Raw genomic sequence first — 23632 nt, 5'->3', positions numbered from 1 at the left:
AGGATTTTATATGTATGGGCACTAAAAGAAAAGCATTCTTTTTGCTGAACTACAATATAGAAGATTTTCTACTCAAAATGTCAGTAAAATAGTCACAAAGAAAGCAGTCAGCAGAGTCACAGACAAATAGATATGTGGAAACTGACTGGACAAACAAGTTAAGTCCTTGAAACTAGTCCTGAACATTGGTTATAAGACAATAAATCATTTTTTGCTCAGCTTATTGAACTTGAATACAATAAGGGGTTGGGGTTTGGATTTTCATTGCATCAACTCTTTCACAAAAAAGAATCTTTTTTTTTTTTTTTTTTTGGTATTGAGTATTGAACCCAGGACACTTTACCACTAACTTATATTCCCAGTCCTTTTTATTTTTTATTTTGAGAAAGGGTCTTACTAAGTTGCTCAAGACCTCACTAAATTGCTGAGGCTGGCTTTGTACTTGCGATCCTCCTGCATCAGTCTCCCAAGTCACTGAAATTACAGGCATGCACTACCATGTCCAGCTAGAAAAGAATCTTGGCTGATAAGAATGCAGTGAAATTAATTCAATAAATTATTAAAAGTATCTTGTTATAAGATATCCTAAGCAGCTTAGAATCATGTCTCCTATAGATTAAGAAAACCCATCTTTCAAATCTCTCTCAACAAAAATAATTACAAGGTATACTTTAAAAAAAAAAACAATTAGTGGTCCTTTTAGTCAACAACTACTAGCAAAATGTTCAAATAATATTTTTAGCCAATAATCCTTCCATTGTTCTCTAAGTTTCCTAGTGAGCTATGACACTTATAGTTACATTCTTTTTATGAGTAAAGTATTCATTCTTCAAATCTCAAATCAAAGCTGATTATTCTTAATTTTGTCTCCCAAAAACAACTGTATAGAGCAAGATGAATCATTTTTGGCTTTGCTTTTAACTGAAATTTTAAAAATTTCAGTATCATTATCCCAGTTGTTTTGGGCTAAAGTGGGATACATCCACAAGACAATCCTTTGGGGTACAAGAAAAAAATATTAATACTTTCATTTATATTTATTTTATACCAATTTTTATTGAAGATGAATCTCACCCTAAGTGTACATTATGCCTTAAGAGATTTAACATAATGGGATTGTATTATCAAGTTCTCAAAATCTGCCAGGACTTTAAACATTCACAGCATGAGAAAGTTCCATATTTTTCCATCTATTTAAAGTTTAAAGTTACAGGCTATTTAACCTAGTGCTGCACAAAATGGTATTAAGGTTAGTATGTGTCAAAACTCTAACATTTTCCTAAGAGAAAAGACATGAAGTTGTGAAGCATAATAAAAATGGCTGATATGATTCATTGGAAGCAAAATCACTTTGGTGACAAAGTGGGCAGGGGTTGTGGCTCAGTGGTAGAGCACTTGCCTGGCATGTGAGGCACTGGGCTCGATCCTCAGCACCACATAAAAATAAATAAACAAAATAAGGGCATTATGTCCATCTACAACTAAAAAATATTTTTTTTTTAAGAAATGGTGACAAAGTAAATATTCTTTTCAAGGTAAATACAGTCAAGAGCTCATAGAAAACCTTAAAGAGCTGAAGATATCAGGACAAAGGTGAAAGGTTTGCTACTCAGTTGGCTCAAAATACAGCATTTGCTGGGTAATTATAAAATATTCCAAGAACTACAATTTTGTTAGAAACTGAGAATCAATATATTGAAAAGGATATATTCTCAACTATACATGAAACAATATGGATTATGGGAAAACTGTAACCACTGATGGAATAACTGCTTTGGAATGAAAAAATAAATTCTAGCCTGGTGGTGGCTCATGCCTGTAATCCCAGCAGCTTGGGAGGCTGAGGCAGGAGGATCACAAGTTCAAAGCCAGCCTCAGCAACTTAGCAAGGCCCTAAGCAACTTAGCGAGACCCAGTTTCTAAATAAAATATAAAAAAGGACTGGAAATGTGGCTCAGTAGTTAAGTGGCCCTGGGTTCAATCTCAAAAACAACAAAAAGTTCCAGCAAAAACTCACAAAGACAGTGGCTTACGTGAGAGTGTTCACTGCTTCATTCACAGGTAAACTATTGCTGCAAATAATTCAAACCAATGGGGTGTATGCAGGGCCTCAGGAACTCACTGATGCTAATTTTATCTAAACAAGACTTTACAGTATAAACTATTTCCTACACTCTATAAGAGATAGGAAATAGTCATCTTTTTTTTTTCAATCATATAGAGATTCACAGGTAATCACAAAGTAAGTATTTAAGAGATTTGTTAAACAGGATGAGCCACATGATTCTTTTACAAAAAGACTAGTGTTCCAAACTTGCTAAAAATTCCTGGAGAGGCTGTAAGTAGTGTACAACCAAGAAGATATTTTAAAATAAACATATAAACAAAAACTTACTGTGCCCATATACAATAAGGAAAAAAATTTAAAGGGGAAAATACCATGTTTTAATGAACAGAGCATTTCAAAATTGATTATCTGGAAACATTTCCATTGCTAAGTGATTCTGCTATTGAAATCTCTCTCTCTTTACACATACCCACCCCAAAAGCTCATATCTGCATGCTTTAAATAGAATATCTGAACCTTTTAACACACATCTAAATTAAGACTTTCAGTGATTTTTGAATCCATGTAATGGCACTATAGAAGTATAATATATTTTGACTAATTAGAAAAACTAGTAGACAGATGGAAATGTACTAACTACATTTCAATAAAACATTTTCATAAATGGTGATTAAGTTAAAAAAAAAAAGAATATTTCAAAAGTGCAGCCAAATTCCCCATTTTGATCCAGGCACTGACTGCCATTAAAATCAAGTATCAAGATAAACTGAATTTAGAAACAGCCCTCTGAATACACGTGTCACAAAATTAACCCAAGATCTTAAGGAATGATGTATCACTTTGCTGTATGTATTATAAATAAAATAAAAATGAGAATGTTGTACCTATAATTTTTAGCACATCTTTTTTCTATGTTTTACTATGTACATAAACTTTTAATGTCAATTTATAAATAAATATGGATATATACTGGGGATACATTAAGACATGTTTTAATTTTGTGATTCATGATCAAATGTGTGGAAGTGACATGTAATGAACAACCAAGGTCACAAGTCTGCTTTCGGAATAAGGCAGCATTTTGCCCACGGTCACACATTGACCAGCTATCTAACATCCTCCCAAGGTCTCTTTAGCCTGTGAGTTTCTTCTTTTCGTATTCCTTCCCCAACCCTCTGCCCCTTGCCTGGGCAATTCCTTCTCATTCTCTCATTTTCAGCTTATACATTACATTTTCTAGGAGGGCTTCCTAGACATCTGCCTCTCCAACTAAAGAGATAAAATAAGCTTCAAATGGACACACCCAACTATATTTTTACTGTCTACCTACATGTCTGCATTGGATATAAAACAAAAAGTTTCTCAAAGACTAAGACTATATTTTGATCATATCTATAGTTTCTGGGACTAATATCTCACCTGACCATCAGTACTCATTAAACATTTATTAAATATATAAATTAATAGGTCAATACCTATCTGTCTCAACTGCAGAATAAACAATCCAAGGAGCACATACACAAAGCACCAATCATTTCATGGTTATTTAGGAAGTGCTACAGTTAACTAAAATGACCTAATAGTTCAAAGTTACACAGAACTGATATTGCCAACCGTGGGCAATGGCACACACTGGTAATCCCAGCTACTTGGGAGACAGAGGCAAAAGGATCCCAAGTTCAAGGCCAGCCTCAGCAACTTGGTGAGACCCTGTCTCAAAAAAGGGGGTTAGCTAAGGATATAGCTCAGTGGGCTCAATCCCCAGTACTGCAAAAAATACAAAACAACAACAACAAAACAAGATATTCCAAAGCTCCAAAGTAATAAAAACAATTTACAAACTGCTAAGTTAACATATTCATTTGTAAACTTGTTTGCTTGTCAGTGTCCTTTAACAAAGACAGAATAAAAATCTATAGAAGTCATCTGGCTAGTCAACTAAAACAGATGCTGTGAGCAAAAGGCCTCCCTACTGGAATCTAGAAGCATCTGTGTTTTTATGGTAAGCCAAGCAGGGTATCTCATTTTTTTTCAACAAAGTGTAAGTCCCTATAAATAGTAGCTGCCTACTCACCACAGTAATGTCAAGGGAAAATTCCACTATTTTTCTAACATTGATCCTGCATCTAAAAAATGATAATAAAAAAGAACCACTATAGCCATACAAAATTGTTAGGCAGTTTCATGTAAGTTTAGTTGTCTGAGTTACTGCAACACTGAACTACCCAAAGGATGTAGAAATGTTATCATTATAACAATTTGAATTGTCAAAAATTATAAACTGCTTGCAACTCTAAAGAACAAAATTTCACTGGGTACAATGACCCATGTCTGTAATCCCAGCAATTTGGGAGGCTGAGGCAGGAGGATCACAAGTTTAAGGTCAGCCTCAACTTAGCAAGGCCCTAAGCAACTTAGTGAGACCCTGTCTCAGAATAAAAGGGGTTGGGGATGTGACTCGGTGGTAAAGTGCCTCTGGATTCAATCCCCAGTACCAAAAAAAAAAGAAAATTTCAACAAGCCTTTAATGGACTTTAGTGAACATAATTACATCATTATTTATTGAGAGTCTTGAAAATACAGAAAGGTAATTTGCTTCTGTTCATCAAAAAAAATTGAGGGGATTTAACCAGGATTCCTTTGGGCAACATTGCACTGTTTTAGCATTTAAATAATACACTCCTACCTAAACGACCACTTTAAAAATTGAATGATTTAATATTTAAGTGCATGCTTTACTGTTTACCAAATAATTTAGTAGGGAAAATTCAACAGGAAGAAAAACAGAATGTCATTCCTCACTATATTACTATGGCTTTTTTTTTTTTATTTGAGTTTGAGTTTGAAAATCACTGCTTTAGCACAATTAGCTACCTCTACCCCAACTACAACCTTCGTGCATCTGCTGGTCCTTCCTCTATGGTGCTTAAGGCCCCGGTTACAGCTCTTGAAAGACACACATCCCCATAGGAAAGGGAAGAACTGAACATATGAATTTGCCCCAGGGTCAGCTCAACTGACAAACTCATTTATTTCTCCTCTAGGAGAATTTTTTTAGAAATTTTTTCTTAAAAAATAACATTTTAGAACTGCACTTTCCAATAAAGGAACCACCAGTCATATGAGACCAAAAATTAATTAAAATTAGGGCTGGGGATGTAGCTCAGTGATAGAGTACTTGCCTGGCATGTGAGAGGCTCTGGGTGAGTTCCCAGTACTGCACAGAAAAAAAATTACCAAATAATTCAGTTTTTCAGTTGCACTAGCCAAACTTCAAGTGCTGCTAGTAGCTATCATTGCAGAAAGTTTCATTGGCTTGGCTGGTCTAGAACAACACAATCATCAATAATACCCATCTTCAGCCTATGGAATCCCTCTGCTATATATTCCTATAATACTTTCTCTTAAAATTCTGAAGCCATGTGGGACTAGAACTGATGGCATAGAACAGTTGAACCTGTGTGTCCTACGGTTGTTTCTCAGAGTCTTTAGGGATACCCTTAACATTTCCCATCTTAGACCAATAACCATGCATATAATAAAAGAACCTCTTGACATCCTTTAAGTCTTTTAAATTCCTTTACAAATTTATATTGAAAAAGGAAAAAAGTTCCATTTTTGGTCTTTGGGTACAGAGCAATATACAAAAAATGTAAAAGGCTGACAACATCAAGTATTGGCAAAAATGTGATGTAGTTTCTTAAAATGAACATCACCCAGCAAGTATACCCCTGAGTTTTTAATCAAGTGAAATGAAAACATGTCCATGCAAAGACTTGTACATTAAACATTCATGGCAGTTGGATTCATAGTAGACCCAAACTGGAAATTACACAAGTATCCTTCAAAGGATAAAAGGATAAACAAATTGTGATATAGTCATAAAATGGAATGCTACTCAGCAATTCAAAAGAAACTAGCTATTGATATATACAACATGAGTAAACCTCAAAATCATAACGCTGAGTGCAAGAAGACATATGTAAAAATACCTCATATAGATAGAATTATGGGGTAGGAAAAAGAACTTGGATAGGCAGATAAGAGACTTGGGCCCCTCCAAGGTCAGGTTTTCTGTGTAACAGGGCTAAGAGACCACAGACACAAGCCAGTCTCAACAAGTTCAGGCTGATTCCTGTATAAGCAGAAAAACTGATAGTGAGGCATCTGTTGCCTCGTACCCAAACCCACTCCAGAAAGGGCATGGTGACCTGATTGGACAAAGGGTGCAAGAAGAGCTCATGGGCACTGAGTGCCTTACCCAGAATTGGGTCAGGGGCTAACTTCCTTAACCCTGTAGATTCATATAAACCCCTAGACAGTTACTCACTGGCAACCGTCTCTTGGGATCCTTCACCCTGCAGGAGCTCTGCTCTGCTTTCAATTACTTGAATAAATCCTGCTTCTTTGCTCTCACCCTTTGTGTTCACAGATCTCAATTCTTCAAATTCATGAGACCAAGAATCCATTCAACCCCAAGCTCTGTACTACAATTATATATTTGTCCTTTTGTTTCACCTATTCACTTAGCATGTTTTCTGGGTTCTTCCAGATTGTTGCATGTATCCATACTTCATTCTTTTCTATGACTAAAAGATGTTCCACTGTAAGGATATACCACATTTTATCATTTCATCAGTTGATGGACATTATGAATAATGCTGCTCTGAATATCCATGCCTAAGTTTATGTATGAACATGTTTTCAATTCTCTTGGGTATATACCTACAAGTAATGTAATGGTTAATCTTCAATGTCAACTCAATCAGATTGGGAGACAACTAGGAAATTAGCAAAGCTCACTTCTGGGTGTATCTGTGAGGGTGTTTCTAGAGATGATTAGCACGTGAGTCAGTAAACTGAGGGAAAAGAACTGTCCTCTATGTGGGTGGCAACAAGCAATAGACTAGGGGCCCAGATGGAACAAAAGCAGAGGCAACACATGGAAGTTCAATTCTTCTTGAGCAGGTCCATCTTTTGCTGCTGCTATTGGGAACATCAGACTCCAGCTTCTTCAACCCTTCAATGTCAACTCCCACAGTGACCCTCCAGGAAGCTTCCAGGCCTTCAGTCTCAGGTTATGGCTACATCATTGGTCCCTCTTTCTCTGGGGTTTCCAGCTTTTTGGACTGAGCAGCTACTGGTTCATTTGGTTCTCCAGTGCACAGATGGCCACTGTGACCTCTGACCATATAAGCCAAACTAAAAAACTTCCTTTCAGAATTATGCACATATTCTATTGGTTCTATTCCTCTAAATAACCCTAATACAAATACACAGATATGTATACTTCTCAGATATAAAATTTGCAAATATTTTCTCCCATTCTGTGAGTTGTCTTCACTTTCTTGATAGTGTTCTTTGACACATCAATTTTAATTCTGATGAAGTCCAATTTATATATTTTTACTGGTTGCTTGTGCTTTTATATCATACCTTTAAAAAAAAACACTGCCTAATTCAAGGTCATGCAGATTTTATGTTCCCTTTTAAGAATTTTATAGATTTAGGTCTTTGATGTATTATGAGTTCATTCTCATGTAGATGAAACTATTTTCTTAATTTCATTTTTAGATTGTTTATTGTTAGTATATACAAATGTAACTGATTTTTTGAATTTTGATCTTATATCCTACAACTTTGCTAAATTTGGTTATTAGCTCTAACAAATATTTTTGGTAGTTTCTTTGGGATTTCCTATGTATAAGATCATATCATCCACAAATAGTTTTCTTTCTTTCTTTCTGACAAAGATGTGCTTTATTTCTTTTTCTTACATTAACTGCCGCACCTAGAACTTCCAATATATAGTATCAAATACAAGTGGCAAGAGAAGATATCCTTGTTTTTGTTGTTGTTGTTTTAGTACTAGAGATTGAACTCAGGAGCACTCAACCACTGAGCCACATCCCCAGTCCTATTTTGTATTATATTTAGAGATAGGGCCTTACTGAGTTGCTTAGCACCTTGCTTTTGCTAAGGCTGGCTTTGAACTCAAGATCCTCCTGTCTCAGCCTTCAGAGCCGCTGGGATTACAGGCATGTGCCACCGTGCCCAGCTATCCTTGCTCTTAAGACACCCTTCCTGCTCTTAAGGGGGAGAGTTCAGTCTTTAGCATTAAATATGATGTTAGTGTGGGTTTTTCTGTCAGTTGAATTTTGTTTGTTGAACTGAATTTTGAGAGTGACAACTTTGCTCTGAGAATCTAACAAGAAAAGATCTGTGAAGGTGTTTTCAAAACTGTAAAATACTATTTAATTTTAAGATCTTATGCAGTAACTTAGTGTTTTTTACTAAGAAATGTTTACCCCAAAAGTTGTAAAGAAATCAAAACAGCACTGACTCCAGTTCAAAAACAAATAAAAAAGTCATACACCTGAGAATATCAGAGGGTCTAAAGTCAATAAACTTCGTGTCTTCAAAGCTGCATAATCTATTGACTTATACCCACAAGCCTACACTATAATTACCTAAATTGCCGATCTTGATCTGAGTCCCTATAATTAAACATAGTACACTAAAAATTCATAATGTGTTTGTAATATTGAGAAGTTTCTCATTTAATAAATGAAGCTTAATAAATATAAGTAAAATACAATAGTGTTATTTACATATTTTACTTAGAATTCAGTAGAAATAATTATTTATAAATAAGTGAATAAAAAATGGCTGATAGAAGGCAGAAAGGAACTACTAGCCTACTTCTCTTCTTTGGAAACACTGAAAGAATATCTAAAATGTCCCAGATCCTGTGATAGGTGCAGGAGACACTTAAATTAACAACAAAGTAGAGACTATTTTTTTCGTCTTTTTAAAATATTGAATAGGAATAAAATATTTATAAAATATAGGTAAGAAAACATCATCATACAAACTTCATGTATCTCATCTAATTTAAGAAAAAGAACATTACCATTTCTTTTAAATCAATTTTTTATTGAAGAAAACATGCATACAGAAAAGTACATGTATTGTGTTTGGTTCCATTTTTACAAAGTGAATACACCCAGGGAAACCAACACCCAGTTGGAAAAAAAAGACATTATCAGCATCCGACACTGTTCCCTCTATCCCTCCACCCTCAACTATATAGAAAGCTACCATTTTGATTCCCATATGAGAGATAGAAATCATAGCTTCACCTGTTTTTGAAAATGTCATATAAATAGAATCATGTGTTCTTGTGTATGACTTCTACCCTTATGATTGTGAGATTCATCCATGTCATTGCATATGACAATAGGTCATTCATTTCCATTGCTTTTTATAGCATATACTGCCATTATTTATCCAACTGTTTCCAGTTTTTAATTATTATGAATACTGTTACTATAAACATGTTTGTACATGTCTTTTGAATAATATTTGTATACATTTCTTTTGGATATAATCTGTCCCCCTACCCCAATGAGTATAATTGCCAGATGATGGACATACCTGCATATATTCAGTTTTAGTTAATTCTGCCAGTTTTCCAGAGACATTGTACTCATTCATGTTCATCCTCACCAACTGTGCAAGAGAATTCCAGCTGCTCCACTGGAAGTTGATCTAACTTTCTGGTGAGTGTGTAGTGGTATCTCCTTCAGGCTTATATTTTTATTTTTCTGATGAGTAATGAGTTAATTAAGCACTTAACAAATGCTTCCAACATGTTCATTGTGAAATGCCTCTTTGAATCTTTTGTCCATATTTCTACTGGCTTTCTGTCATTTTTTAAATTACTTATTTGTAGTTCTTTATAAAGTCTAAGTATCTTCTTGTGCTCTGTGGCCTATCTTATTTCTGTCTTTCAGTGGTATGTGCTATGGACAGAATTTTGCCCCCGACTCATCACAAAAATTAACATACTGAAGCCTTAACATCTACTTATCCCCATCCTGTGACTATTCTGGAGAGAGAGCCTTAAGGAGGTAATTAAGGTTAAATGAGAGCAAAAAGGTTAGACCCTAATCTGACAGGACTATGGCCTGATAAGGGAAGAGAGATAGCTAAGGACTTGGAAAATATAATTTTTTGTCTTCTGGCTTTCATCATTACAGTCAAGCAATCACCTAGTTATCTGTTGAAGATATTATCTTTTTTTTCTGATGGCTTTTAAGACCTCTCTTTCTTTGACATTATGTAGCTTCTTTAAAAGAAGCTCATTTATGCAGTCTCAAGGGGCTGGGGATATAGCTCAGCTGGTAGAGTGCTTGCTTGCCTTGCATGCACAAGGCCCTGGGTTCAATTTCTTTTCTTTTGACCCTTCCAAGATTCTTTAGGCTTTCTGAACTTGTGGACTGGTGTTCTGCATAAATTCCCTGTCATTCTCTCTTCACCCACTGCCTTTGCCTCATTCTTTTCCATACTTTTCCCCCCAGAATTCTTACTAAACTTGACCTTCTTACTCCACCTTCTGTGTTCTATAAACTCTTACATTACTTTTCATTTCTTTGTTTCTGTACTTCAATCTGAATGATTTTTTTTAGATCTTCCATTTTCCTAAACATGTCTTTAGCTCTATCTAATGTTATTAAATTTATACATTGTGTTCTCAATTTCAATTATAGTCTTTCTTAGAGCCACTGAGTTCTCAACCTCAATTACAGAATTATAGTGTTTCACTTTCAGCTATTTTGCCTGATCTTTTTTTGGGGGGGTGGGGGCAGTATGCAGTGCTGGGGATCCAGCTGAGGGCCCAGCTCAGAGATACACCCCCCAGCCATCATGTTTGATTCTTTTTCAAATCTACCTGGCCACTTTCAAATACTTGTTCTTCACTTCTATTTAAATTCTCACTTTTATTCTTGTAAGCATATTAAATGTATGTATTTACCTATATTTGTGTCTGCTAACGCCAATATCTAAAGTCTCTGCAAGTTCTGACTGCTCTTTAGTCTTTTTGTTGGCTCTTATTCACTGTGTCTTGTTTCTTTGTGTGTTTTGTGCTCTGAGTTCATATTTCTTAGAACTTTACGTTTAGGAATTTTTAAGTCCCAGGAAGATGAGTTCTCTCATAAGCTTTGTGCTTGCTGCTGCTTAGGCATTCTTGTCATTTTGAGACACTGTCAGTCACTTCTGTACTTTACACTTAATTACTGCCTTACTTCTTCATACCAATGGGGCATGAAATTGGGATTGAAATCTGCATGAAGGTCAGCCTAGGGGTAAAAATTCTCAGGGTAAAAAAAAAATTCTCAGGGTAATTTTTATTTTAACCCCTAACTATTAACATCGAAGTTGGGAGACAGAAAAATTTTCCCTGGCTGGTGACAGTAGAACAAATCAGACATAACCTTCTATGTTCCTATATGATTACATGACCTAATAGAACTCCACATCATATACTCCACATCAAGAATGGGATCCTAGTTAGAATAAGTTATACTCCAGGTATGTATAATATGTCAAAATACACTCTACATGTATACATAAGAAGAACAAATTTAAAAACTGTTAAAAAAGAAAAAAGAAAATTTCCTTTGATGAAACAAGTTTATTCTTTGTTCACATTTATTATAAGGGATAACCCCCCTGAGATACCATCTTTACTGGGGGGTTTCTATCAGAAAACTACTAATTTTTATAACCTGTTCTCTGAGTTTCTTAAGGAGGAAGCACAACCAAATTATAAATAAGATCTTCAAGGCAAAAGCATTTGGCTTATATCTCTGGGTTTCCACTTTTACCTTGTTTTGATTATTCTTCACTTTCTGGCCAGATATCTCTATGAACTCAATTAAAAAAAAATTTTTTTTAATCTAGCATTTTAAATTTTTTCTATAGGAAGATCAGTCAGGGAACCTAATCCAGTACAATGCAAGAAATAAGTAGGTTTTCTTAAATATGTGAAAATTGGTTATAGGTGAAGGTATTAAAAGGCAGAAAAGCCAATAACACTGAAACCTATAAAAACAAGTTTGCATATTCATTTGGAAGAATTTTGGAAAAAATTCTCCAACTAACTTGTAGAGCTTGACATACAAAGTCAATGGTTCTCAACTTCACCATGCAGCAGAATCACCTGGAGAACTTGTTAAGAGACTGCTAGGCAGGGTGTAGTGTGACATGCCTGTAATCCCAGCTACTAGGAAGGCCAAGGAATGAGGATCACAAGTTCAAGAATGGCCTCAACCATTTAGCAAGACCCGTTCTCAAAAATAAAACAAAAAGGGCTGGGATGTAGCTCAGTCATAAAGTAACCCTGAGTTCAATTCCCCAGTACTGAAAGGGGGAAAAAAGAGGGTGTGGGTAGGAGCATAGGGGAAGAGAGAAAGAGAAAGAGGTTCTCAGCCTCAGATCCAGAGCTTCTAAATCGTCAACCTAGAACAAGGCCTGACAATCTGTTTTATAACAGGTTCTTAAGAATCAGCAACACTGACAGGTTCATTTTATTTCCTTCTACATCAGAAGAGAAAAAATGTGCGAAAAGAGGCTTCTGCAACGCTCTTGGTCCACTTCATCATTTAATTTAGTAAATATGATCTAGTTTATATTGATGCATAATTAGTAGTGAATTGATTGGAAGGATATATACAAAAATGCATAATCAAATCCAATATCTGCAGGTAGAGAAAAAAGGCTACACTGGAGTTCATCAGTTGTTTAAATTAGATCTATATTATTAATGGTTTGGACAACAGAAGAAAGAATTGCATTGTTTAGATTATTCAATAGCTTGGCAAAGAATATAATATTAAGATTCACATTGCAGACCCAGAAATAAGAGATCATTTATTGAGGTATTCGAAAAATAAATGTCATGTTCATTCACTGAATAATCATTTACTGAGTAATATCTCCATGCCAGGCTCCATTCTAAACAAGGGGAAACAAATCTGTTTTAATCTCACAAAACTTTGTCACTATTATTCTCCAGGAGAAAAGTAGCTAAGATTACTAATTTTTTAAAAATTACCCAACACAGAGGGTTTTTTTTTTTTTTTACTTTAAAGAACCAGAAATAGGGCTGGGGAGATAGCTCAGTCGGTAGAGTGCTTGCATTGCAAGCATAAGTCCCTGGATTCGATCGATCCCCAGCACCGCAAAAAAAAAAAAAAAAAAAAAAAAAAAAAAAAAAAAACAGAAATAGTGATTCCAATTTTCAATGTTTGTTAAGCCAATGCAAAGTGTTACTTATTCATAAACACATAACACTAAAAATACTTTGCAATAAAAAAATTTACCAGTGAAGTCCAAAAATGCTTTTTTCTAGTGATTTTTAAAATAAACAAAGGTTAAATTTCAAAAATTACTACTTATTTACCTGAAATTAATAATTTTCCTATCCATCAGCCCATTGGCACCTCATTCTGAATATACCGAAGGACCAAAATACCCTGCATTACTCATAAACAGCTGATGTTAATTCATATGGTTTCAAATTGGTAGCACATAATTTTGAAAAAATATTAGCACTCTTTTAGCTAATAATAAATCAAAAGATAAAGTAAAAAAAAAAAAAAAAAAAAAGAGAAAATTGCCAATGACCAATAGAAAAAAAATGCTCAGTCTCACTAATAGGAAAAATACAAATTTAAACAAGATAAATATAATATTGTAAAAGTCAAAATGTCTATAATATTAAATATTGAAGAGAGTATGAATAATAGGCATTCATCTACTGCTAATAGGATGTAAACTAGTATAACCATGTAAAAATGAGTATAACTTTTCACCCAATTCTACCTCTAGACATATATTCAAAAGAAACTCTTACATATATATGCAAAAAGACATATACAAGAATGTACACTCCAGGATAAACAAAACTGGAAATCATCCAAGTTGTTCTCTAATAGACATATAGTTATGGTTTATTCAACTACTACACAGTAATTAATCAGAATTAACTAGCTTTCTCTATAAAATGTGTGTATATACATATGTATATATATGCATATCAACAGAACTAAATCTCAAAAGTCATTTTAAATGTAAAATGCAGGTTGCAGAAGGAAATACACAGCATGACACACTATATGTATTTTTAAGACACGCAATCCAATATATTGTTTAGCACAAACACATAAATAAAGAATCTATACCTACTTTATGATAATGGTTAGTTCTGGGAAAGTCAGTGGAATCAAAAGGGGATACAAAGGCAACTCAAGTGGATCTGTAATATTTTATTTCTAAAAAGAAAAAAATCAGGCGGGGGATATGTGTGCACAGCTGTAATCCCAGCAACTTGGGAGGCAGAGGAAAGAATGTAAATTCAAGGTCATTTGGGCAATTTAGCAAAACCCTGTGTTAAAAAATAAAAAGGGCTGGGGATGCAGCTCAGTGTCCCTGGGTTCAATCCCCAGTATTAGAGAAGGAAGAGAAAGGAGGAGGAGCAGAAGGAGGAGGAAGAGGAGGAGGAGCAGGAGGAGGAGGTAGGGAGGGAAGATCTGAAGCAAATATCACAGGTGATAATTCTTAAATCTGAGTGGTGCTCACATGAATATATATCATTTGTTGTTCTTTTCACCATGCTTGATATCTGAAACTGTATATGAATTATACTTATTTAAAATGCTTAGCGCTTCTGAAAATAGTTAAAGCCACACAAGGAATATTCAACTTTCACCATAAGAAGTAAGTTGGAAATTATGAGATTAAATCACTAGGAAACTGAAGTTAGTGTAAGGTAGGTCTCAGAGTCCTACCAAGGGTATTAATACCAAAAGCTGAAAAAGGATCTAAGAGATTTTTACTTAAAATACCATACCTGGGGTAGGGATGTTTAACAAAGCATGCAAGTGTTCAGTGAACTACCAACACAGGCATTTCCAAAGGTTCGCTGTTGGGTCAATTTAGAATTTTCGATAGTAAAATAATACACTTTCACCTTATACCTTTGCACCTCAAATACTTGAAAAAAAGAATAAATTCATGAGGTGTGGTTGTGCATGCCTACAATCTCAGTAACTTGGGAGGCTGAGGTAGGAAGATTATTTGAGGCCAGCCTCAGCAACTTAGCAAGGCCCTTTATCATAAATAAAATTAAAAGAGTAAGGGATGTAGCTCAGTGGTGAAGTGTTCCTGGGGTTCGATCCCCAGTAATGCAACAAAAGGAAAAGAAAATAAGAAAGAAAAGGAAAAAGAATAAATCCATTCCATTTTAAGCATAAATTCCTCTGGGTTTCAGATAAAAGCTATCTAATGGCATTTTAAAGAATTCTTTTTTTTTTTTTTTTGAACCAGGGATTGAACCCAGGGTGCTTTTCTACTGAGCTACTTTCCCAGTCATTCTTTAAATTAAAAAAAAAAAATTTTTTTAAGGCAGGGGTCCCACTAAGTTGTCGAGGTTGACATGGAACTTGCAATTTTCCTGCCTCAGTCTCCCAAGTCATTGGCATTACAGGCATGCACCACTGCACCTGGCAAGAATTCAATTTTATTTTCTAGAATTTATTGCATTTGAAGACTTTTAAAATCTCCATTAAATTAATAAACAAAAACAATAACTAATGCATATAAATTGCATAGAGTTGATGTGCTTTGGATAGTAAAACTTTTATTTAGGAAATAAGACTATCAAACAATTTGTTTTGACTTGTGTCACTGTACATGAATTAGTCCCAATTTACATCTTAGAGTTCCAAAAATTCATCTGATGATTGGTTAGCTGGTAATGATATCATAACCCATAAAGTTGTTATAAATGGCCAGATTTTGGGGCTGGGGAGATAGCTCAGTTAGTAAAGTGCTTGCCTTACAAGCACGGGACCCTGGGTTTGAACCCCAGCAACGCAAAAAAAATAAAATAAAATAAAATAGAAAAATAAATAATTGGGCTGGGGATATAGCTCAGTTGGTAGAGTGCTTGCCGCGCAAGCATAAGGCCCTGGGTTCAATCCCCAGCACCGCAAAAAAAAAAAAAAAAAAAAAAAAAAAAAAATTTTTGACTAGATTTTAAACAAGTCTACAAAAGCTTCTTTAGTATCCCAATAATGACTATTGGCCTACCCTAGTCAAAGCACTGGATTAGGTAATTTTTTCCTGTAACAACTGTCAACTCCTAAGGGAGTTCACTCCCTTACCTTCCTATGTAATATCTCACTCACATTTCTTTTCAACAGAATATCTCAACTAGTCTTAAGGACGCAGGAAGAGATCCACTGGTTTTATTTACATCCATGTGTGTATTTTTTACAAAGGTTTTTTGTTGTGGTTTATAAATACCTTTCGTCTTTATCTATTTCAGTAGTGGGTAGGTGGTGGTGTGTAAGGGGCTAGGAAGCAACTGTTAAGTAGAGCAGCCTTATTAGGGCACCTCCTCCTACCCAGAATCAGCTCTCTCCTACACTATGACTGCTGCACTTTGGATTCTGTCTTCCTCTACTTTTGTACTTCCTCTACAGTTCCAGGGAGCTGAAGACGAGGCTTCTGAAAGAGGATGTATGTGGAGGCCCGGGGGCAGTGGCAGTCATCTATCTATATGTGCTATTCATTTATTAAAAAGAGTCAGTATTTAAATGTAAGCAATGAAAAATATAACGTTACCATTTGCTTTATTACTAAAAAATATTTTTTAATTTAAATGGGTAAGAAAACTTATTACCTAATTGTATTTTTTCAAAATGCTAAATCAAATGTTTTATTATAAAATGTGAACAATTTGCCATCTCATATAATAAATACACTAATACAATAATGACGAAATTCTTGTTTTTTTAGGTTCTTTGCTTCTCAGATTAGGGACTTTAATGTATTTAGGGGTTAATCAAATTCTGATGACACAGATGCTAATAATGCTAAATAATATCACACTTCATTCCTCAGCACTTTCTCAGATGAACTATATATGGTGTTGTTCACCAGAAAGTCAAGGACAAGATAAATAAGTTACTAATGCTATCAATAGCAACAATCAGTGACACAACGAAAAAATCCTCAGTTACACAGTGAATATAAATACTATTTGCAAGATGATGTTAGAATGCCAATATTAACCAAATGTAATAATAACTCAAAATAACTTTTCTCCCACAAAAAGGAAATACAGAATCCATTTTAAGATTATTGCAGGGGCTGCAGGAGAAGATGGCGGTCTCCACAGGAGTTAAAGTTCCACGTAATTTTCGCTTGTTGGAAGAACTTGAAGAAGGACAAAAAGGAGTAGGTGATGGCACGGTTAGCTGGGGACTTGAAGATGATGAAGATATGACACTTACAAGGTGGACAGGCATGATTATTGGGCCACCAAGGACAAATTATGAAAACAGAATATATAGCCTGAAAGTAGAATGTGGACCTAAATACCCAGAAGCTCCTCCATCAGTTAGATTTGTAACAAAAATTAATATGAACGGAATAAATAATTCCAGTGGAATGGTGGATGCCAGGAGCATACCAGTGTTAGCAAAATGGCAAAATTCATATAGCATTAAAGTTGTACTTCAAGAGCTAAGACGTCTAATGATGTCCAAAGAAAATATGAAGCTTCCACAGCCACCAGAAGGACAAACGTACAATAATTAATTTTAGTGAATCTCAAACTTGTCTTAAATCAACAACCTTCTACTCATATTAATGTCTTGATTAAATATCACAATGCAAAATACCCACACATTAAGTAAAAGAATTCCAGCTGGTAAACATGACCCAGACATTTGTAAGGATATATTTAACATATGTACACCCATTATGTTTTCAGGTAACAGGAGGAAAAATGCAGCACAATTTTTCTTTCTCTTGTTAAGGCACTGTCATTTAAACATGAACCTGGAGTACTCGAAATAGAATTCAGGTTTACAAGAGGAAAGCATGGGAAGAAGTGTCAGATGGCAGTGGAAACTTGTGTGTTTCTGAAAAGTAAAATCTCAAGAAAGAAAACAGAAATGGCATGCTTTATCCATCTTGCTTAGTGAAAGAGCTGCAGTGAAATTGTTTTAAGTAGCAGGTACAATGAATATTGTCACAAATTGTGGTAATTTTTGAAGCAGTGTGGGTGCTGACTACTAGTAGTATCAAAAATATGTTCAGGATTGTTTTGATACCTGTATTTATAATAAAAAATGTTGGGGGGTCGATGAATTTCTGTTAAAAGCTGTTCCTGTGTGTTACATGTAACAGACATGGTAAATATTTGTTTACAGTCTTTGTTTAATAAACCATGCATTTAAGTTTAATTGAAGTCAACAAAAAGGAAATAGGTGTATGGATATGTGATTTTGAGATTAAAGTTAGTCTTAAAATGGAAATAAAATGTGGAATGTGTCCTCAGGAAAAAAAAAAAAGATTATTGCAGATGAAAAAATAATATTAAAAAAGAGTATTGTAGCAAGGTGGACTCTATTTGCTAAACATCAATAAGTAGTTTAGTCTAAAAAAATAAGGCTCTCAGAAGAATTGATAGACAATCAGAGACAGGTCAAAATTGTTCAGATTTTCCAAAAGACAGAAGATAGTTTCTACAAAATTAAACTTTGATATCGAAATCCAAAAAGTTCTAGAAAGTAAATCTAGTCTTCATTATGTCCTCGTAACTAATTTGGTGAATGAGGTAACAATGTCAAACTGACCTGAATTCAAATCCTGATCCTGCTTCTTGAGGGTTACATGAAGTTGGCAAGTTACCGAGCCCCCCTCTCCCTCTCCTCTCAGGCAAGTGGGGAGGGATCACTAAAAGCATGCTCAAGGGGTATTTATGACCCTGTTTTATTCTATACTTTATAAATGACTTGAATGGAAACACAGAAATCAAGATTATTAAATCCACAGATGAAACAAAACTGGAAGAAAGAACTACTGTTTCTGTGACGGGCTGACAGATATGACTCCATGAGAATGTTATAGGCCAGACTCTAAGGGAAATGACTAAACAGACTCCATTTTGCTCTGAGATTCCATGTTATGTAGGAAATAAGTTTCTCCCATGGGAACACTCTGCCTCTGTGCCCATCATCAGTTACTTGGTGTGACATGTTTAATAATATACAATGGCAACACCTATGTAGTAAAGAATTGCTCTCTTTTAACCTCTATTGCTCTTAACCAATATACCATAAATGGTAATTGTGTGTATGTTAGCAACCATTCTTTAGTTTGTACTTAGGTAAGGGTCATTTTGACCCACTTCCCCCTCTGTTGATGATCTCATAATGTTAGTTTGTAATTTCGAATCATAGCAACAGACACTTATGATTGATGTGATTTTTATAAGAACCCCTACAACCCTGTGGTTGGGGCTGTTCTCCCAATAGCCATTTTTTGGGGTATTGTGTGAGACAGTCAGCTGGCCAGCTTAATAAAGTCTCTCAAATTTGGACTTCTCAATGGTGATCGGTCTGTTCTTAAGTTGCGCCCCATAATGGTTTCCTAAAGTGACCTTCAATAAGTACCAGACATGCCCTGACCTAAAATGAACGAATTGTAAAGGGGTAGGTCATGCACTTAGGTTCAATAAAATAATTGCCCAATACCTAGAACGGAGTTGGGGAGCTGAGTTTGAAAGAACATAAGAGCTGGACACAGTGCTGCATGCCTGTAATTGCAGCAATTTAGTAAGATCCCTTTTCAAAATAAATAAAAATAAAAATAAAAAGGGCCGGGGATACAGCTCAGTGGGTTCATTCCCCAGTAACACATACACATACACAAAAGATTAAGTTAGAGTTTTGTCTGCAAGCAACATATGAGCTAAAAGTGTGATTTATTGCAGGAAAAAAGTGAAGACGATTTTAGCCTGTATTAACAATGGTAGTGTCCAGATCAAGGAAATAGTTCAAGTACATTCTTTTCTGACCATCATGATCACTGTAGACACCTTTTAGAAGAAAGGCTGACAAAACAGAGCATTCCTAAAGAAAGATAACCTAAATGATTAAAGGTCTGAAATGCAGGATATATGATGAATTGGGAATGTTTTACTTGCATATTAGAAAATCTGAGGGGATATGTAACCTGTCTTCAAATATCTGAGAAGCTATCATATAGAAAAGAAATTCTGTGTAGTTCTATGCAGCTTTAAATAGCAGAAATAATATATATGTGTAAAAGTTACATGGAAACTCCATGTAAAAAAGACCTTTTATACAGAGCTATGTGAAACTAAAATGGGTTAGCTTTAGAGTGATGCACCTTTGCAATAATTTGGATGTTGAATGTCCCCAAAAGGTCCACCCATTAAAGTTTTGGTCCCCGGTGGATCTACTGGGAGATGTTGTGGACCTGTAGGAAGTGGGATCACATTAGATCATCGGGGATGTGCCCTTAAAATGGACTGTGGGACCCAGGTGTCTTCCTCTCTCTGCTTCTTGGCTGGTAAAGTGAGCAGTTTTGCTGTGTCCAACATTCCTGCCATGATGTGCTGCCTCACTACAGGCCAAAACAGTGGGGTCAGTAGATCACAGAATGGAATTGTCAAACCAACGAAACAAAATGACTCTTTTCTCTTGATAAGTTAATTATCTCAGGCATTTTTTATAGTGATCGAAAGCTGCCTAATACAACCCTCTATTACCTGAGCATTCAAATAGAAATTAGGTTCATTGTCAACAAAATGTATTTAGCAGCTGAGCATGATGAAGTGTACCTACAGTCCCAGGCTCTGAAGAAGCTGAGCTGAGAGGATGGCTTAAGTTCGGGAGTTCAAGACCCAGGCTGGGTAACACAGTGATAACTGACCTCTCTCTCTGTGTCTGTGTCTCTGTGTCTGTCTCTCTCTCTCTCTCTCTCTCTCTCTCTTTCTCGGTACCAGGAATTGAACAAGGTATTTAACAACTGAGCCACATCCCCAGCCCTTTTAATTTTTTATTTTGAGACAGGGTCTCACTAGGTTGCTTAAAATTGCTAAATTGCTGAGGATGGCTTTGAACCTGTGATCCTCCTGCCTCAGACTCCAAAACCTCTGGGATTAAAGGCATGTGCCACCATGCCCACTGTGAGAACTCTTCTTAAAAAAAAAAAAAAAGTGTGTTGAGTGCCAGGAGGTGTGCAAAGCACAGATGATGATGAGTAAATGACCAGTACAGTCTCTACTTTCATGGAAGGTAAAGTCTACTGGGCAAGGCAAATAGTAACACTAATACATTTAAAATGAGAAAGATAAGTCTCTAAGGAAAGAACAGTTTTTCAAGTGTATATAACAAAGGATCCTGACTTATAGTGAGGTCAGAACAGGTTTCCCCTGAGTGATGACTAGGAGGCAAATGGTTTGAGGCAGAATATTACAAAGAAGGGAAAAAGCACATGCAAAGACCTTGCAGGAAGAGAAACTACTGTAGGTTCAAGGAATTTAAAAGCTTATATAACCTGAGCACAGACAATAAAGGAGTGAATGGAGAGAAGCAGGGGCAAAACCACAAAGAGCCTTGAAGGCCTTGTTAAGTATTTGATCTTCTCCCCAAAGTAATGGGATGCTACTGAAGAGGAGTTTAAGTAGCAATGGGCATGGAAAGGAACCATCAATGTGGAGAATGGATTGGAAATGAGCCAGAGTGTCAAAAGGAGATCAATCAGGAGCTTCCTGCAGTAGTCCAGACCAGAAAGGACAGGAGTTTGGGAAATGGAAGTAGTAATGAAAATGTAGAAAGATGCACTGATTGGAGAGATTTTTAGGTGGTTAAATGACATAAAACAGGTGACCAGGCCAGGGGGTGATTTCAGGAGTTGGGCAAGATTTAAAGCAACAATGCTCCCAGGCCTGATTCTTTGGCCCTAATTAAATACCGTACACCTATTTTGTTGGGGTGGTGGGTACAAAATTCAGTAATTAATTTTACTGGGAATGGAGGCAGAGGATATAGTGAAAGATAAGAGGTATAAAGGGTGATCCCCACCCCACTTCCACCCCTGGTTTCCAGATTATATTACTGGATGGATGGTGGTGAAGTAGGAAACAGGAAAATAACCAGTTAGGTGGGCTGAGACCTTGGGTTCAGATTTGAGCAAGATGAAATTCAGTGGCCTTGGTTTTAAACAGGCATTCTGACATATTAATTTAGAACTTAAAGGATAAGTCTGGACTAGGGATACAATATTGAGAATCACTGACATACAGACAGTTGTAGCTATGGGTGTAGAAGGAATTACCTAAGGAGAAAATAGTGAGAAGAGGACCTTTGAGGAATAAGAGCATTGAATAACAGGGTGGAGGAGGGTAAGTCTGCAAAGGAGAGTAAGAGTCAAAACAGAAACAAGGCATCACAGAAGCCACTGGGAAGAGTGTCTTCCATTAAGGAGGCAATGGTCAACAATGCCAAGTACACATACAAGGACTGGAAAATATCAGTTAAGTTTAGGGACACGTTTCAGTGGAATGACAGCGCCAGAAATCAGACTGCAGTGGTCTGAGGAGTGAGCAGGTGGTAAGTAAATGGGAGATAATAAATACGGGCTGTATCCAAATTTCTGGCTGAAAAGGTGACAGGTGTGGGGGTGGAGGGAGGATTTGTTTTAAGATGGGAGAAGCTTGAGTAGGTTAAGAAGCAGATGATTATTCAGGAAAAAGGTTCCTAAGGAGGGAAAAAAATGCAATCTGAAGTATAGGTTGGGGGACCAGCCTTAGATAAAAGGAAAGGTTATGAGGAAAAGGAAGTGAAAGAGGCTGAATTAGATGACCTTTAAGGCCTCTTCTGACTCTAGAATCTCATGACCTACAATTCCCTTTGGGCAGGACATTTGCATATATGCATAAATTTATGCAAACTTATTCAAATATTCTGGTATGAATAATCAGTCAAGCACATCCTTAGCCCCTAATGACGCAGTTAATGTTCCCAGGTTTATGACCAGTGTAATCTCTGGGCAGGATCCATCCCTCAGAGAGCTTTTAGCTCTGCACACTGCAATACAGCACTGAACCGGCCCTATTTCTCCTCACCAAACCCATCCTACACCGCGATTCTGCAAGCTAGAGGAGGAAGTAAAATTTAAAACCCTCAAACTATAGTATATCCTGCTGCGTTCCAAGTGGCTGTCATTTATAAAAACAAAACGCGACACCCCAAATCCATCTCCACTCCAAGCTAATGCCATTCCTGCCTGACTCCACAGTTGACAGGTCCCCCAGATGGTCGGGGATTCACCCAAAAACTCGTTCGCACCCCCTCTTCCTTTCGCAAGATCTTTCATTCGTGAAGAACCAGAACTGGGCTCCTGACGATCCTTCCCACACCCCTGGCCCCAATGCAGCCGACGGACTCCCCGCAGTTATTCCGGCGGCGCCACCTAAGCAGTCCTCCACCGGAGAGCGCAGAGCCAGAGGGGTTGGGGAGACCCCGAGCCCGAGGCTCCCCGGAGGACAGGGAAACAAGCCCCAAAGGAGGCAAGGGGAGGATTAAGGAAGGTGCAGGAGGCGCAGATAACGAGGCTCATCCTCCAGGAGGATGGAGTTTCTGAGGAGGAGTAATCCCCTGCCACCGACCCCCTCTCGCCTCAAGCCCCGCTCTGGACCCACGCTCCTCCAGCGCCGCACTGCTCAGCCTCACTCCCCCTCCCCGGGGCCGCTCGGACCTCAGAGTGCCGCGAGCCCGGCGTCCCCGCCTCGAGCCGGGGCTTCCCGGCCGGCACTCACCCGGCCCGCCATCTTCGCGGACACGTCCGGCTTGGCTGCTGCAGCTGGGCGCCCGACAGAGCCCGCCCCCGCCG

At 36.7% G+C, this 23632-nt stretch overlaps 2 protein-coding genes across 2 annotated transcripts in view; one reads left to right on the top strand and one right to left on the bottom strand.

Moving 5' to 3' along the window:
• Nsf (N-ethylmaleimide sensitive factor, vesicle fusing ATPase) overlaps positions 1-23632 on the bottom strand; it is a 157360-nt gene extending 133728 nt beyond the window's left edge. The window contains exon 1 of the mRNA XM_047544660.1: positions 23559-23632. Within this exon, the coding sequence (XP_047400616.1) occupies positions 23559-23570 (12 nt within the window). The 5' untranslated portion in view covers positions 23571-23632. The remainder of the gene's footprint in view (positions 1-23558) is intronic.
• Positions 17075-18232, top strand: LOC124979857 (ubiquitin-conjugating enzyme E2 variant 2). Its single transcript, XM_047544661.1, has one exon. The coding sequence runs from the start codon at positions 17084-17086 to the stop codon at positions 17519-17521; it is 438 nt and encodes a 145-aa protein (XP_047400617.1). The 5' UTR covers positions 17075-17083; the 3' UTR covers positions 17522-18232.

This window comes from Sciurus carolinensis, chromosome 3, assembly GCF_902686445.1.
Source record: "Sciurus carolinensis chromosome 3, mSciCar1.2, whole genome shotgun sequence".
In the NCBI taxonomy this organism is placed as follows: Eukaryota; Metazoa; Chordata; class Mammalia; order Rodentia; family Sciuridae; genus Sciurus; species Sciurus carolinensis.
Note: the sequence above shows the minus strand (reverse complement) of the source record. Positions and strands in the feature narration are given on the sequence as shown.

What these genes read in the sequence shown, in the direction of transcription:
- LOC124979857 (XM_047544661.1), top strand. Translation starts at nt 17,084, where the DNA reads ATGGCGGTCTCCACAGGAGTTAAAGTTCCACGTAATTTTCGCTTGTTG.